Genomic DNA, 16429 nt, shown 5'->3' on the forward strand with positions numbered 1-16429 from the left:
CGTTTTGTTTGAGGGGAAGTTTACAACAAGTGGAATTAGAAACATTTCAAGTCGCCAAACATGTACAAAACCATGCCTTGATCGCCACAAAGCGCTTAACGTGTGTTCGGTCCTTGTTTTCATGTGAGATACAGAGGTTAAATCCATACACCGACAATGAAGTAAAGAAATGCATTAAAGCGACAAAGTGACGGCACGCCCGTCGTGAATTTCATTATTCGGACAATCGATAACTGTTTGAATCGTAAAAGTATTTACATTGCTTTGTTGTTTTATTTCTTTACAAAAAGGACGGCCACTTTTATAGCAAGACAATAGTTCAAGCTTTCAAACGTTTTTCATTCTAAAGCAAGTTGTGTAATCAGAAACGATCCTACGAACCTGGTCGCAGGTAATCCGTTTTTTTCACCCATGTTTCACCATTTTTACAGTTACATTTGTTTGTTTTGGAAAAATGTTCAAAGGTCGTGGAGCGGTGTTGCACGATATAATGAACTATGGGCAAGATTTAACAAAAATTGATCTTTTCATTACCGACTGGATAGCGTGCAACCAGGTCCCGACCATATAACAGTATTGTAGTTAAAGCCAGATTATGCGGGTTAATGTCTTGCTGATACAAACGCTGTCAGGAAAATGTCCTGATCAAGATTCCCGGTTTATCATCAGAAAAATACAAAAAACGTGAAAAATGTGAAATTCTCGAATATTGTCGCGATTACGTTTCATTTAATTGACTGTTGAGCAATTCATTATGCTGCCTTTAAAGCCTATACTACTTAATCGCCGTATACGAATACATTTTAGACAAGGGGTAACAAGCGAAAATAATAAAGTGGGCACAATTCTATGGTATCAAATAGTACATGATGAATCACAGTGTCCTGGTCGTTCGCTGGTAGTCAGGTAAAAAAGGAAAATCGACTAAATGAGGAAAATAGTCTCTCAGCCTTAATGTAGCAAAGAATGCACGCTAGCAGCAGCGAAAACGAACCACATCCGCAACTCTTTGCTAATGCAAACAAACGACACGGTTCGTAAAATCTGGTAGCAATTTGTACACCACCCACGTAGAACCATGTTTTTGTTGTTATTGTGTGATTAATGTTTCAGTAGGATCTTCATTTGTTTCCACTCATACTACGCGCGTCGTCTCTAAAGCTACTTTTCAGGATGTATTCTCACCAATGCAATTTTTTTGGCAATTTCATCAAAACGTTGATGATATCGTGTCTGTCGAAATGCTTGTTCAGAATATATCAAATCGTTTCGGGGATGTAACGACTAGTACGTCTAGAGTATAGTGAATGTGCTCAATCTAATTGAATGTCTCGATGTCTCTACTAGAATTAACCATCTTAAAATCAAGTTATATTTAAAATGCAGAAAATAAAAATGGTAGAGTTTAATACGAACCAATAAGAGTAAAATTATGTGCAAAAAAGGCCATATTATTGCAAAGCTGCGACAGGGTGTGTACACGCACTGTTTCGACGTGTAAGGTCTCATCAGTGCAGCTGTTGAGTGGCACTGTGCTAGCTTTCACACTAGCAGGCACACTAGTTTCCACTTTGTGGTACCTTTCGGTCAACGTCGATCTGCAGGGTACCCTATACTAGGTACCGAACAACAGAGACGAACCACTGTGGACTGCACTATGGCCAAACGGAACTGCTTGGTAACCGATAGTGCAAAAGGCAAAAACACCAATGTAATATATGTACAAAAAAAGCCTTGTGGCTAAAACAGCCTAAAAATGCCTAAAAGTATGGACAACCAGTCACTAATTCGGACAAACTGTTGAAAATGAAGAAGCTGGTTAGAAAAAAACAATGATGGTATGGCAAACCCTGACTATAACTCATTATAAGTTCGACTTCAACCTGGTTAGGATATAGTTATTACTACTCTCTAGCACTGTTCAACTTAAAACCGTTGCTTTTCTTAATTCCTTCCTTTGCCAAAATTCCAACTACACTAAGCGCTGTATCAGGATATGATTGGGAATACGGTAGTATTAGGCGAGATCTACCTCTGCAAAATATGAAAATATGCAAGTGCCACACCATTTTTCTGATGGTGTTACGTTCGGCGTGGGCAAAAGGCTAAGACCTCAGACAATTTATTCTTTGTGGGTTCAATTAGATTCATTTGTACAGTATTTCATTTGTATAACGGCCCATTTGGTCACCTAAATCACTTAACATCACTAACAAACTGTAACGAATATGCTGATAAAGGCACATATGCGGTTTGCATTTCACGTGAATTCGGTTTAAACGTAGTCGCCCATCCGGATGCGAGTGGATTACAGCGTCCCACAGCAAAACTATAAACAATGTTTTAAAATGGAAATTGAATCATTTATAGCTGCTTCCTCTCTATTTTTAGATACTGTTTTTGTGATTGCATGCCCAGTACTCCACAAAACAAAGTACTGTTTTCTGGGATACCATTCTTTTCTTAAATTATCCATGGCGCCACTAGTGTGAAATACGCCTCTGTCTCCTCTGGGATTTTTTGTATTCGATGTTTGCTGTGATGGTTAATGGTTTCCAAATCAAAGTATTATCATATGTTATGCTGCTGTTGCTACCACGCGCAATGCAATTTACAACACCTTTTGTTCTTCCATTATTAACTATCACTCATTTAAAAAAGTGTCTTGCAATATTGGCGAAACCGGTCAAAGTTCACCGGTTTGATGAAGTATGGCTAGCGATTTTCTTCTTTCGGCCCCCACATTTTGTACTCCAGGATGTGAGCTTGTGTGACGTCACCACTATGAAGCACTGAAAATTCAGAATTTTCTACGGTTATCGGTACTACAACATTCTGTGCAGAGGTGACATTAAATATATTGTAGAGGCGTGCCACAAATTCCACATCTAAAAGACAGCAGAATACAAATTCCCAAACGGAAGCCTTATATTGGATATGGGATATGCAAAATCACATTCCCCTTTTACACATATATACAAAAACAAGCCGGACAGGACAGGAGTAATGGAACTGAACCACTGGCGTCCAACGTGTTTGTAAGTGCGGCGGCAGAAGTGCAGCACCACCACAAGGACGTCTACCACAGATTACCACAGACCCTAAAATTATAAATTTGCAGGATCGTTTTTCAGGTGAATGCTTCACAGTGGTTCTTCTCTGGTGCTTTGCAAAATATCATACACTGCAAAGTACCACACCGTGGAGAAACTATAGCCTACCTATTCTAACTGACTAGACCATACTAGGTCAATCAGCAGTTCCTTTGTAAGACGTTATATGTCGAAAAATTGAGCATTTTCTTCAGCTCAAGAATTACAAATAGTTTATTGCCAGATTACAAAACCGAATATATACATTTTATGAGTTAAGCTATACAATATATTATTCAACTACTGTGAATGGTCACGTGAAAATCATAAAGTGCACAATTTGTGCTATTTCACTTATGATGGCGTGGCCTAGGATTTTGGGTCGGTTGTTCCACCAAGCAATTACAAAGCATCTCAACATACAGATAAATACAAATATAAAAAACAACTATTGTCAAGAAAAACGTGCTGTTAACAAAGAAATATTAAATTTCAATCAATTTCTATCCAAATAATTTAATTTTACATTGGAAAAAAAGGGAACTGCTGTTACACTACAAGCCTCTCTAACCAACAATCCATCCAACGAACTTCATGAAACATGCACTCAACACAAAAACAGGAGCTTTCATTGATGTTGGTACTTTGGCGCTTGATGTTGTTGTTGTTGTAGTAGTTGGATCTGCTGTTGTTGTTGTTGTTGTTGTTGGATCTGCTGTTGTCGTTGGATCTGCTGTTGTTGTGGGATCTGCTGTTGTTGTTGGATCTGCTGTTGTTGTTGTTGTTGTTGTTGGATTTGCTGTTGTTGTTGGTGTTGTTGTTGTTGTTGTTGTTGTTGTTGTTGTTGTTGTTGTTGTTGTTGTTGGATTTGCTGTAATGAAGCACATTCTAGGTCTGACGCTCGCGCGAGCAGGAGCGAAAATGACAGACAAGACAAGTTATGCGCAGGCAGTAAACAAGAAAGCGGCAAGTTTTAAAAGGTCAAACTGTTTATCTATGCGTTCTGAGAAATTCCAAAAAAGAGATGAGTTACTTACTTTCCTGAAGAGCGTGAACTACTCGGTAAAAAAATTGGTTGGTATTATAGCTGACATGCGAGGAAACAACCTAGACATTACATGCACAAGCAGAGAAAATGTTATTGAGCTTTATGGCATACTGGCTGATAACGAAGATATTAAGTATGTCCGACTGTATGAAAGCGAGTCATCCTTACCGTTGCGATTGTGGCATGGAATACGAATTGGACATGGAACTGGGAGTAAATCGAACATAGGAATATCAACAGAGAATTTTTTTTAACACAAGTTATGGCTCTCAACATCTTTTCGCAAAATGTTCGCGGTTTAAACAACACAATGAAACGTAAATCGATATTTCAATATTTTCGAAGTAAAAAGTGTAACATTGCCTTCTTGCAGGAAACGCATAGCAGTGTTAACAAAGTTAAGTTGTGGGAAATGGAATGGGGAGGTAAAGCGTTTTGGGCACATGGCACATCTAACAGTAGAGGCGTTGTAATTCTACTAGACAAGTCAACTTCGCAACATACGAATAACGTTCGAGTAGACCAAGATGGCCGATACATAATGGTTGAAATGTCAATTAATGCTATTGAACTGGTCCTTGTCAATGTCTACGGACCAAACAGGGACGAACCGGAATTTATAGATAACTTGTTTGCATCACTAAACAATTTCTCAAATGCCCATGTCATTTTAGGCGGAGATTTTAACTTAGTATTAAACGACAATCTCGAGAAATCGGGTACCGATAAACATGCTAACCGGAATGCGAAGAAAAAGTTAGAGCAATATACAACTCTAGGAAACTTGCAAGATATATTTCGACAAAAAATCCAAATCTGCAGAAATACTCGAGATTTCAGAAAAATCCATACGCCGCCTCACATATTGATTTCTTTTTGTTAGATAAACAACTCACTTCTAATGTTACAAATGCCGATATCGACCCGGGAATATTGTCAGACCATTGTATGATAACGTTACAACTTAATACCAACCCTCCGTCCCGCGGAAGAGGATACTGGAAGTTTAATTTATCCCTGCTTGATGATACCAACTATAGAGAGAAAATAGTTCAAGTAGTCACCAACTTCGAAAGCGAAAATCCACCAAATGACACAAATCCACATACAAGGTGGGACACACTAAAAGCCGTGATTAGGGGGGAAACAATTCGTTACGCCTCAAACGCTAAAAGAAACAGATTAGCAACCCTACATGAAATCGAAAACCGTATAAAAAAAGTGCAAGATACTTTAGCTGAAAAGGGGGAAGACGAACGTTTACTAACCGAATTAGCGCAACTTAAGGACAAATTAAACGAATTTGTTGTGAGCCAAACTAAAAGCGCAATCGTCAGAAGCAGAGCACGTTGGGCCGAAGACGGGGGAAAAATACTAAATACTTTTTAAACTTAGAGAAACGGCACAACCAAAAGAAAACCATCGATAAATTAAGGTCGGGAAACGGGATCCATAACAGACCAGAAGCTTATCTTGTCTGATCTTGTTAATTTATACGAAGAGCTGTACAAACAAAACCCAAACAATCTGGATAGTAGTGCCACCGCTGCTAAATTAGCAAACCTTGATCTAACAAAATTAACAAATGAACAAGCCATCGAATTAGATGCAGAAATTACGGAAAAAGAGTTTTACATGGCGCTTATGCAAATGGCAAAAAATAAATCTCCCGGATTAGATGGTTTTCCTGCAGAATTTTATTTAACCTTTTGGAGTAACTTGAAAAACATGTTTATGGCAGCTTGGAAATATGCAACGGCAACTGGAGCGCTCTCTAACACGCAAGCGCAGGGGGTGGTAACATTAATACCAAAACCTGGAAAAGACTCTCTCCTACCGGCAAGTTACAGGCCGATAACACTACTGAACGTAGATTCTAAAATTGCCTCCAAAGTCATAAATACGCGATTAAAATCGGTTTTCAACCAACTAATTTCTCCCAGTCAAAACGGTTTTATACCTGGTAGATATATTGGTACGAACATTCGCCTTTTGTTCGACGTAATCGATTTCGCAGATTTTCGTAATATCCCTGGTGCGATACTGTCCTTGGACATATACAAGGCATTTGATACCATATCAAAACAAATGACAACAATGTTATGGTAAACAGGAACTTTAATCCCACTCTTAAACAAATCCAAGTGGTATTAAATCTCTGGTCTTCAAGAGGCTTGACACTACTCGGAAAGACAACAATTATTAAATCTCTGGTAATTCCAATTTTAACGTATTAATTCAGTGTATTACCGATAATCTTAACCAACGATCTTATTTCAAAAATCAAGCGACCAATACTTAAATTTCTTTGGGGGTCGAAGTGGGAAAGAGTTAAAAGAGAGACAATATGTTTGGATGCAGACGAAGGCGGCCTCGGCGTTATTGATGTTGAAAACTACCTCCTTGCACTAAACTTAAAATGGTTTAGAAAACTCCATGACGACAAGATTAATGAAACTTGGAAGGTGATAGAAAAGCCGTTTTGCAACGAAGATTGGTTGGAGGCAATTTTAAATGGAAATGCAAAAGTTGAGTCTTCACGGTTAAAGCGAATTTTACCCCTACGTTCCCTACGAGCCACCGTAGGAGCTTGCAAAAACCTCTTTAAAACGCTAGGCTTACAACAGAACAATCGTCCATTATGGTTCAATGCCAAAGTTAAATACCACGCAAAACCCGGGTTCATGAATGCATGTATTAAAGCGGGAATTTTATTTCAAATAGACATACTTAACACAAACGGAGAGTATCTTGCATATGATACGATTGCAAAAAATTACGGCTTAACGCCCAATAATAAGGATTTCGTGGAATTTATCAAGCTTGTCTCGAAATTTCCCCCCGAGTGGGATATGGAGTGTGTCCCACCGCACAATTCCATAGTCAAAACTTTAATTCAGACGTTGCATGCATTGAACAAAACAAAAGATATATATTCCATTCTGAAAAATAAAGCCTCTAAACCAAAAGCACAAGACATCTGGGACAAAAGGTTAGGGGAAGACACCCCATGGCCCCTTGTTTATAAGAACGTCTACAAATCAACCATAGAAACCAAATTAAGAAGCTTCCAAATTAAATTAAATCTCAATGCCGTTACAACCAACAACCAACTACATTCTTTTGGGAAAGTAATTAGTAACATGTGCGTTTTCTGCAAGGAGCAAGTGGAAACTGTGTGACATCTTTTTTGTTCATGCCCCATTGTAAATGTATACTGGGAGGATGTAATTTCATATTTAAGTGCTAGAATAAGACAAAATTTAATTTTAACAGATGCAGAAAAAACTTTTTGGAATGCATTCTGATTTGCCAAGTAAACTTTTTTTAAATTGTGGGTTGTTATGTGCCAGATATGTGATTTACAGGAGCAAATACGCGGAAACGATCCCGACCTTAAAGTGCATATGACACGGCCATGACAACTTTGCGTAAAACTAAAGGTACATCTACAACAAACATATATCCAAAGTTTCACGGTTCTACGTCAACTAAAAAATGTAAAAAACTGCACGAAAAGTAACGGCGACCAAAAATCGTAAACCTTTTGCGCTAAGGAGAAAATGACATCACATAAGGCACTCGCGTCGAAAAAATGCATCGTTTAGATAGGAGAAGGCGCCTTTTTTTGCAGATATCGAATAGTTTCAAACATGGGAGAATCCACAGATTACGTTACCGTAAAGGTCAGGACAGGGTTTTGCATCACACAAAAATTTGTCATTGTGACGTCACGAATCAAAGGATTATTTGTCCCTAATTAGCGGAAGACTATAGGGTATAGCAGAAACGACATAGCTGTGAGTGGACAAAACGACAATGCTAAACTAACGGTTTGTCTCTGTCGTGTTTTCAAAAGTTCATGTATCACGTTAGCGATCATAAATGCTGTAACAACAAGAACACCCTGTCCCAGTAACTGTTTTATTATTACACAACGAAATAAGACATAATAGGTCGAACAGCGGCCATCTGTCTTCAGCTTAAATTAACATCAAAATCCGTTTATTTCACTTGTTTCCTTTTTGTCCCCTGTTTAATGCAATATTATGCTTAAACCGGTTTTACAATGTTTTCCATTCCTACGCATAAGGCTTGCTGCCAGCACTCGCGCACGACCGAAGCGCCTTCTATGACGTCACGCAAAAATATCTCACGATTTCGTTCGCAGCGGCAAAAGTGCGACTTTGATCAGCTGTATCTCAGAAACCAGTCGTCGTATCAAGCTACTTTTTTCGCCAAAAATGTTCTAAAGTTATGAACATCTCTTAGTTTGATTATTAACATGTTTTATTTTTCCGTGTCATATGCACTTTAACGAAATTTGTGCTTTTTTTGAAGAATCTACGTAACTGTGAATTTAACCTAGCAAAAAAAAGAAATACTTTATATTTGCATAAAATTGAATGGTCGCATACTGTCTAAGTACTCAACGTAATTTGTCATGTTTTTTTTTAACTTTTCGCTCTGCTCCCTTTCGCTCTGCTTCTTATGTGTGAATTGTGGTAGCGTAATTGTGTAAAAAAAAAAATAAATGTAAAAAAAAAAAAAAAAAAAAGAAACTAATGAAGCAAATTCAGTCGTATGCAAACATTTCATGCATCATACATTACAACGGTCAATAATTTTTGGAAAAAAGTATTCCCCTAAAATAAACTTATGTGCACCTAAATCATTTACACCACGAGAACTGATGTATAGAATATGGACATCACGGCGAAGCATGAGAATCACCCAATGTTCAGATTTAAATATAAAACATTAGCTCTCATACCGCTTGTGCTATAGACGATCACAAAACCGCTACGGGTGAACATATTGTCAGTACGAAACACAATCGTGTGTGATTGAAAGTGACTAAGTGTGATTGAATTTGTCAAGCTTACTCTGTTCGATCCATTCCTGAAACCAGGAGACTCTGGTGTAGACTCCAGGGAATCCAGGAGCACCACATGCCACCCCGTAGGAAGTGACACCAACCACGTACCACGTGTCACCTATGAAGCATTGTAACGGACCACCAGAATCCCCCTAAATTACACAATAAAGAAATAAGTGAGATTATGTCCCAGAAAATACGAATTATTGCTATACGATTGTAAAGTGTTTGTTGTTAATATTCGTAAAGTTCATGTAAATATTTACGTTGACCATGGCCTGTCAAGTATTTTCGGTTATGTCTCTCAACTTAAAAATATAAACATTTCTAAGATATATGGTGACAAAAACAATATTTCGGCGGATATATATCTACAAATTTTCTGTTTGTTTTGCGACCGAATGCAACCATTCTCAAGCTGAACAGGATGCCCTTTTTAATGCGGGACAGGATTGGATGAAAATTTGTCATGTCGACGAGAAAAATTTTGTTCAAGTAATTTTTGAAAGTCACGCAGGTCATTCAAAAGTTCTTGGCTGGCCAAAATTTGGGTACACCGGGATTACGTCTTAAACATGTAAATAGAAATAAACTCAATAGCAACATTAAAGTTGTGATTTCTACTGATGATAGCACATGCAAATAAGTTGCAAACTCCAATGAAACACCTGACAAGAGCTGATCCCGCCTTTTTCTATGTCTCCTGCACAAATGTTGCTGGGATAAAGGACCACATTGATGTTGGAATAACTTTCCTGGCACATCTCCGTGCTTACAATCGGTAAGCGAACTTGATACAAATTGGGAGGATTTTCACCCTGGTACTCTGGGGACAGTAGGTTAGCAATGTCGTGAATCAGATCAAAACCATAACAAAGTGTTTATGACGCAGACAATACTTTTACCTAAATCACCGAACCCGGTTGCAATGCAGGTCGTTCCATCCTTGATGTCGAACTCGGATGTGTTTGATGGAAGGCAAACTGGCCGGATGGTGTCGCTAAAGATTAACGAACGACTAAGTCGGAGCAGCGCAATGTCAAAACCGTCGTGGAAATATCTGAACAAAAAAAACAATGGAATGTATTTATTTTTGGCACAAGAGACACACTACTAAAATAGGCTAAAGCCTTCTTAATATATAAGATTTCTACGATTAAGTTTTTCGTGATTTGTGTGTTTTCGTTTTCTGCTTCGTGGCAAATGTTTCAGTGTACAGACAGAAAATCAAGTCTCACATGCAACCAAGGCTATTTATGTTTAAAAACACCCAATAAAAAAACCTGTATTCTGGGTGCATAATGACCACATCAGCTTGTATTGAAACTTCTCCAGGATTTCCTGTTCTGTTATGACGACCAGCAACCACGTGATATTCTCTTCAAACAAATATCATAATTTTTAGAAATATTTACATTCCAATTTAAGTTCTATAATGATGAAAGTTTATTTTGCTAAAGTTATTTGGACACTTAAATTTTCAGGAAATAAGATATGAATATCATTGAATAGGACCTTGCTATGCCGTCCACACAGTGGGCCGCGGTTAAAATCCACCGTTCGTTGATAATTGAACCTCCGCAAAAGGAAATCCAAAACGGACTTGAGGTAAGTGCAATCTGCCACGGCCAGCTGCCTGGAACTGCTTCGTTGCCACCAACTATCCTCTGGTCCTATAGGATATATTGTTGATATAGATTTTGTCAAAATGTACAAAACCAGGTTTTTTAATGATTTGCGTGAATATAAACTGATCAGGATGATAATATTTAGCATACATAACATATTCCTTCCAATATACATATTACTGCTTACCCAAGTAAACTGCGGGGCAACAGCAGGTTTTCCACATTGGGAAGAATTGAATGCGTTCAGTGCTGAAAATAATTTAAAACAACAATGTGTTCGAAGCAGAGGAATACAGGAAACATTTTTTTACTACAACATAATTTACCGCATTCAATTTCGTCGCTGTTGTCCTGACAATCGTTATTTTGATCACAACATTTGGAGTCAGGAATGCAACTTCCGTTCCAACATGTATATTCGTTGGCGTTGCATCGATCTGTATAATGTTTAAAGCATTTCAAATAGTTTGGTGATTTTTTAATTCGTTTAGAAATTATGTATTAAAAATCAATCACAGAGACTTTAATAGTGAATGAGCTTTGGAGAAAACTTAATATTCCTTTTTTCGCTTATACCGAAAAAAATTATTGTGGGTTGTTCACTTTACCGCTTTATATAACAATGAGTAGTTTGATTGGGCTTTTTGTTACCTGTACTGTGCCAGCTGATGTTGAAACCTCTGGTGTTTGAGGTGAAAAAACTTGACACAAATCTCACAGCGACGACGCCGGTGAAAGCGGCAAAATCATGGGGTTTGATGTTTCCACAAAGTTTCCGTCCAGCGTTCTGCAAATATTACTGGACTTTCAAGATATTACTGGATCCCTCGCAGAACAATTATAATATTTTACCCTCAACCTGCTAGGGGTAACAAAACGTGTTGTTTTTAAAGAGCCATGATCAGGTGCAAACGCCCGCGGACAAACGTTTTTCGCTTTAGCCACAAAATTAGTTGTAGGCTAACCACATGTAATGAATTACTTTGGACATCCCTGTCTTACGCGCAGTAATCATTTACTCACCAACTCCTCGCCATCCCATACTTGCAAGTAGTCGTCGTAACAGACGCCGGAATTATGTTCAATGTCGATGTCGTTGAATGTTACAACCAGAACCTGAATTATAAATAAACACTTGCACAGTGAGGACATAATGACTGGTTTAATGTTTTAGCAGGTATGCGAGAGTGTTTAAATGTCAAAGTAAACTTTACGTTCAAATCAATGGTACCGGGTGATTTTTTTATAAGGCAGGCCTATAACTGCATACGCAGAATAAAATTTTTCCATAACGTCTCCAGAAATCGTAGTGGTGCAAGAAGAAAAACATTTTTTTTAATTTTTTTGGAAATATAAGCAGTGAATCTCACTGACAGCATGAATATGTTCAAGTCCCTTCAAACAGGTTTAGTTGTCCAGGGAGCAATTGGTTAAAAAAGTTGCGAATTATTTGAAAACGAATAACTTTTTTCGGTAAAAGGATATTTGGACCAATTTCAGAACACTACGTGATGCATGTTAGTTTAATTGGTGCCTCTTTCCGGTACGTTCTGTTCATTTACGCGGTCGCAATGGTCCATTGGAAAACGATTATCAAAATCGAATGCGAAACGATTTGATCAAAATCAGTTTAAGTCGCACGACAAATACGGTTTGAGGGGAAAATACTTTTAAACCTTCGTTCTGATTTCAAACTACTTTGACGAGGGCGTATCGATGTTAGGTTGTTTGCTTTAGGTACCACACGTCGAAGCTGTTGATCTAACCTTATTTGATGGGGCGTAAATCTTCCACGTACAATCCAGTTCTGTTGGGTAGGTTGAAGGATACAACGGGGAGGTGATAATACCTTCAGTTGAGTTAAAGATCGACGTCTGACACAGGGAATCTGAAATTATATTTAGTGCGATCACAAGTCATTTCATTGTATATACTTATCCATGCAAAATTCAAGTGATGCCTGTGTTGTTTGTGATTACGGCTTGTCAAAAGTCAATTTCTGTTGATATTTTGTTCAAATACGGTTTTCAAAAGGAGCTTTGTAATATTTTACATTCGCACACAGATTTGCTGATGCATTTTCTCGTTATCCTCTTCATAAATAAACTACGGCCTGGCAATCAAACCAATGTCTCTGGTCTCATACTCAGACCAATGGTATCAAAGACTCAGACGTGTGGCAGTTTGGACAAAGTGTGGTCTAACATCTTATGACAACAAATCTATTGACCGAGGTCTCCTTCCCCTGTGGGATGTCCACTGCGACCGTTTCTTAATCTTAAGTTCTCATTTAACGGCTAACCCTACAGTGTTCCGCAAAAAATATAACCCCAATTATTCAAAGCTTCCTAATGTGGTTTTTAAGAGGTGGATTAGCTGAAAGTAAAATTATTTTCTGCAACATTCATCGTTTGAGAGATGCAAACCGTAGTGCACACTGTTTCGACAGCAGGGGTTATCAGTGCAGCTGATGATTGTGGCAAAGGAGCAGACCAAGCATTTACTCCACACACCACTGAACAAACCAGAGTAAATATATAGCGAAACATCTTCGATGATCTCTAACAAAGCCAGCATATGTTCGTTTGCAAAGACACAATGTAGTTGAACCTTCACGAATGGCCTAAAGCAGGTTCTATCGTCGTAACCTGATCCTACGTCCTTTTAATTGGTTTCCAAAACGAACACATGTACCAATGAGAGTTGCGCAACGACGGAGAACAAAAGGTATGGAGCAATCAAACGCGACTAGACAAACGTACGGGGGCTTTTCCAAAACGGAAAGATTTGTGTAGGCTTACATGCACTGGGAGAGCGGGTGGTTTCTCATTAATCTGAAAGTTTAACAAATAATTTTCCGGTTTCAAAATGGTGAGAAACGTTATCTCGTGCATGTATTATGTAATTAGCACGGAGCTATTCTTAGTGCATTTGTTTTCGTATATAGGATGCAATACCCGATTTCGAATGGCCCATAGGTGGTAAAACTCATCCTTAGAAAGATTTTTCGTCGAACCACTGTTGTTTCTGTGGAATGTTTCTAATGCTATGCCATGTAAAATATATGAAAACCATTCTAAATATAAAATAAACAAACTAAGGTCTCTGGTCTCATACTCAGACCCATGGTATCAAAGACTCAGACTTGTGGCAGTTTGGACAAAGTGTGCTGGTCATTATTGTGGCACTGGACTAGCGTTTTGAATTCAGGCACAGAGTTTTCCACTTTAGTGTTGCTCTGAGGTCTGTAGCTCCCATAGATAGTTCTGGATCTTTGGAACATATACATATTTTCTCTTTTTCTGTCCTTTACTTTTTTATTATGTTCGATACAAAATATTTCACTGACAAAATTAATTAAATCATTTTTAAGTCAATGTTTTCTTACCGTTGCGGACATTAACGGTCGCTATAGTATAAATAGGTTGGAAAGGAGCAGACCAAGCATTCACTCCACACACCACTGAACAAACCAGAGTAAATATATAGCGAAGCATCTTCGATGATCTCTAACAAAACCAGTATATTTTCGTTTGCAAAGACACAATGTAGTTGAACCTTCACGAATGGACTAAAGTAGATTCTATCGTCGTTACCTTATCCTACGTCCGTTTAATTTGTTTCCAAAACGAACACATGTACCAATGAGAGTTGCGCAACGACGGAGGACAAAAGGTATGGAGCAATCAAACACGACTAGACAAACGTACGGGGGCTTTTCCAAGACGGAAAGATTTGTGTAGGCTTACATGCACTGGGAGAGCGGGTGGTTTCTCATTAATCTGAAAGTTTAACGAACAATTTTCCTTTTTCAAAATGGTGAGAAACGTTATCTCGTGCATGTATTATGTAATTAGCACGGAGCTATTCTTAGTGCATTTGTTTTCGTATATAGGATGCAATACCCGATTTCGAATAGACCATAGGTGGAAAAACTCATCCTTAGAAAGACTTTTCGTCGAGCCACTGTTGTTTTTGTGGAATGTTTCTAATGCTATGCCATGTAAAAGATATGTAAACTATACTAAATATAACATAAACAAACTAAGGTCTCTGGTCTCATACTCAGACCCATGGTATCAAAGACTCAGACTTGTGGCAGTTTGGACAAAGTTTGCTGGTCATTATTGCGGCACTGGACTAGCTTTTTGAATTCAGGCACAGAGTTTTCCACTTCAGTGTTGCTCTGAGGTCTGTAGCTCCCAAAGATAGTTATGGAACTTTGGAACATATACATATTTTCTCTTTTTCTGTCCTTTACTTTTTCATTACGTTCGATACAAAATATTTCACTGACAAAATTAATTAAATCATTTTTAAGTCAATTTTTTCTTACCGTTGTGGACATTAACGGTCGCTATAGTATAAACAGTTTGGAAAGGAGCAGACCAAGCATTCACTCCACACACCACTGAACAGATCAGTGTAAATATATAGCGAAGCATCTTCGATGATCTCTAACAAAACCAGTATATGTTCGTTTGCAAAGACACAATGTAGTTGAACCTTCACGAATGGCTTAAAGCAGGTTCTATCGTCGTTACCTGATCCTAAGTCCTTTTAATTGGTTTCCAAAACGAACACATGTACTAATGAGAGTTGCGCAACGACGGAGAACAAAAGGTATGGAGCAATCAAACGCGACTAGACAAACGTACGGGGGCTTTTCCAAGACGGAAAGATTTGTGTAGGCTTACATGCACTGGGAGAGCGTGTGGTTTCTCATTAATCTGAAAGTTTAACAAATCGATTTCCGGTTTCAAAATGTTGAAAAACGTTCTCACGTGCATGTATTATGAAATTAGCACGGAGCTATTCTTAGTGCATTTGTTTTCGTACATAGGATGCAATACCCGATTTCGAATGGCCCATAGGTGGTAAAACTAATCCTTAGAAAGACTTTTCGTCGAACCACTGTTGTTTCTGTGGAATGTTTCTAATGCTATGCCATGTAAAAGATATGAAAACTATTCTAAATATAACATAAACAAACTAAGGTCTCTGGTCTCATACTCAGACCCATGGTATCAAAGACTCAGACTTGTGGCAGTTTGGACAAAGTGTGCTGGTCATGATTGTGGCACTGGACTAGCTTTTTGAATTCAGGCACAGAGTTTTCCACTCTAGTGTTGCTCTGATGTCTGTAGCTCCCAAAGATAGTCATGGATCTTTGGAACATATACATATTTTCACTTTTTTTGTCCTTTACTTTTTCATTATGTTCGATACAAAATATTTCACTGACAAAATTAGTTAAATAATTTTTAAGTCATTTTTTTCTTACCGTTGTGGACATTAACGGTCGCTATAGTATAAACAGTTTGGAAAGGAGCAGACCAAGCATTCACTCCACACACCACTGAACAGATCAGTGTAAATATATAGCGAAGCATCTTCGATGATCTCTAACAAAACCAGTATATGTTCGTTTGCAAAGACACAATGTAGTTGAACCTTCACGAATGGCCTAAAGCAGGTTCTATCGTCGTTACCTGATCCTAAGTCCTTTTAATTGGTTTCCAAAACGAACACATGTACTAATGAGAGTTGCGCAACGACGGAGAACAAAAGGTATGGAGCAATCAAACACGACTAGACAAACGTACGGGGGCTTTTCCAAGACGGAAAGATTTGTGTAGGCTTACATGCACTGGGAGAGCGGGTGGTTTCTCATTAATCTGAAAGTTTAACAAATCGATTTCCGGTTTCAAAATGTTGAAAAACGTTCTCACGTGCATGTATTATAAAATTAGCACGGAGCAATTCCTAGTGCATTTGTTTT

General features: G+C 38.2%; 1 protein-coding gene across 2 annotated transcripts; it reads right to left on the bottom strand.

Annotated features, from left to right (window-relative positions):
* Positions 1–3304: 3304 nt before the first annotated feature.
* On the bottom strand, positions 3305–15160 carry LOC145906986 (enteropeptidase-like). Of its 2 annotated transcripts, none has more exons than XM_082994440.1 (12): positions 14984–15160; positions 12414–12535; positions 11671–11763; positions 11299–11434; positions 10974–11084; positions 10835–10896; positions 10535–10692; positions 10303–10398; positions 9925–10079; positions 9688–9845; positions 9027–9171; positions 3305–3963 (listed from the first exon to the last, which is right to left on the bottom strand). In XM_082994440.1, exons 1-12 carry the CDS (start codon positions 15090–15092, stop codon positions 3659–3661), a joined length of 1650 nt encoding a protein of 549 aa, XP_082850566.1. In that variant the 5' UTR covers positions 15093–15160; the 3' UTR covers positions 3305–3658. The 2 variants fall into 2 exon arrangements, with proteins under 2 accessions (XP_082850566.1, XP_082850561.1); XM_082994435.1 differs by lacking the exon at positions 14984–15160 and adding an exon at positions 14036–14233.
* Between the last annotated feature and the right edge of the window lie 1269 nt (positions 15161–16429).

The sequence above is a fragment of the Ascidia mentula genome, chromosome 1 (genome assembly GCF_947561715.1).
Source record: "Ascidia mentula chromosome 1, kaAscMent1.1, whole genome shotgun sequence".
NCBI classification, from domain to species: Eukaryota; Metazoa; Chordata; class Ascidiacea; order Phlebobranchia; family Ascidiidae; genus Ascidia; species Ascidia mentula.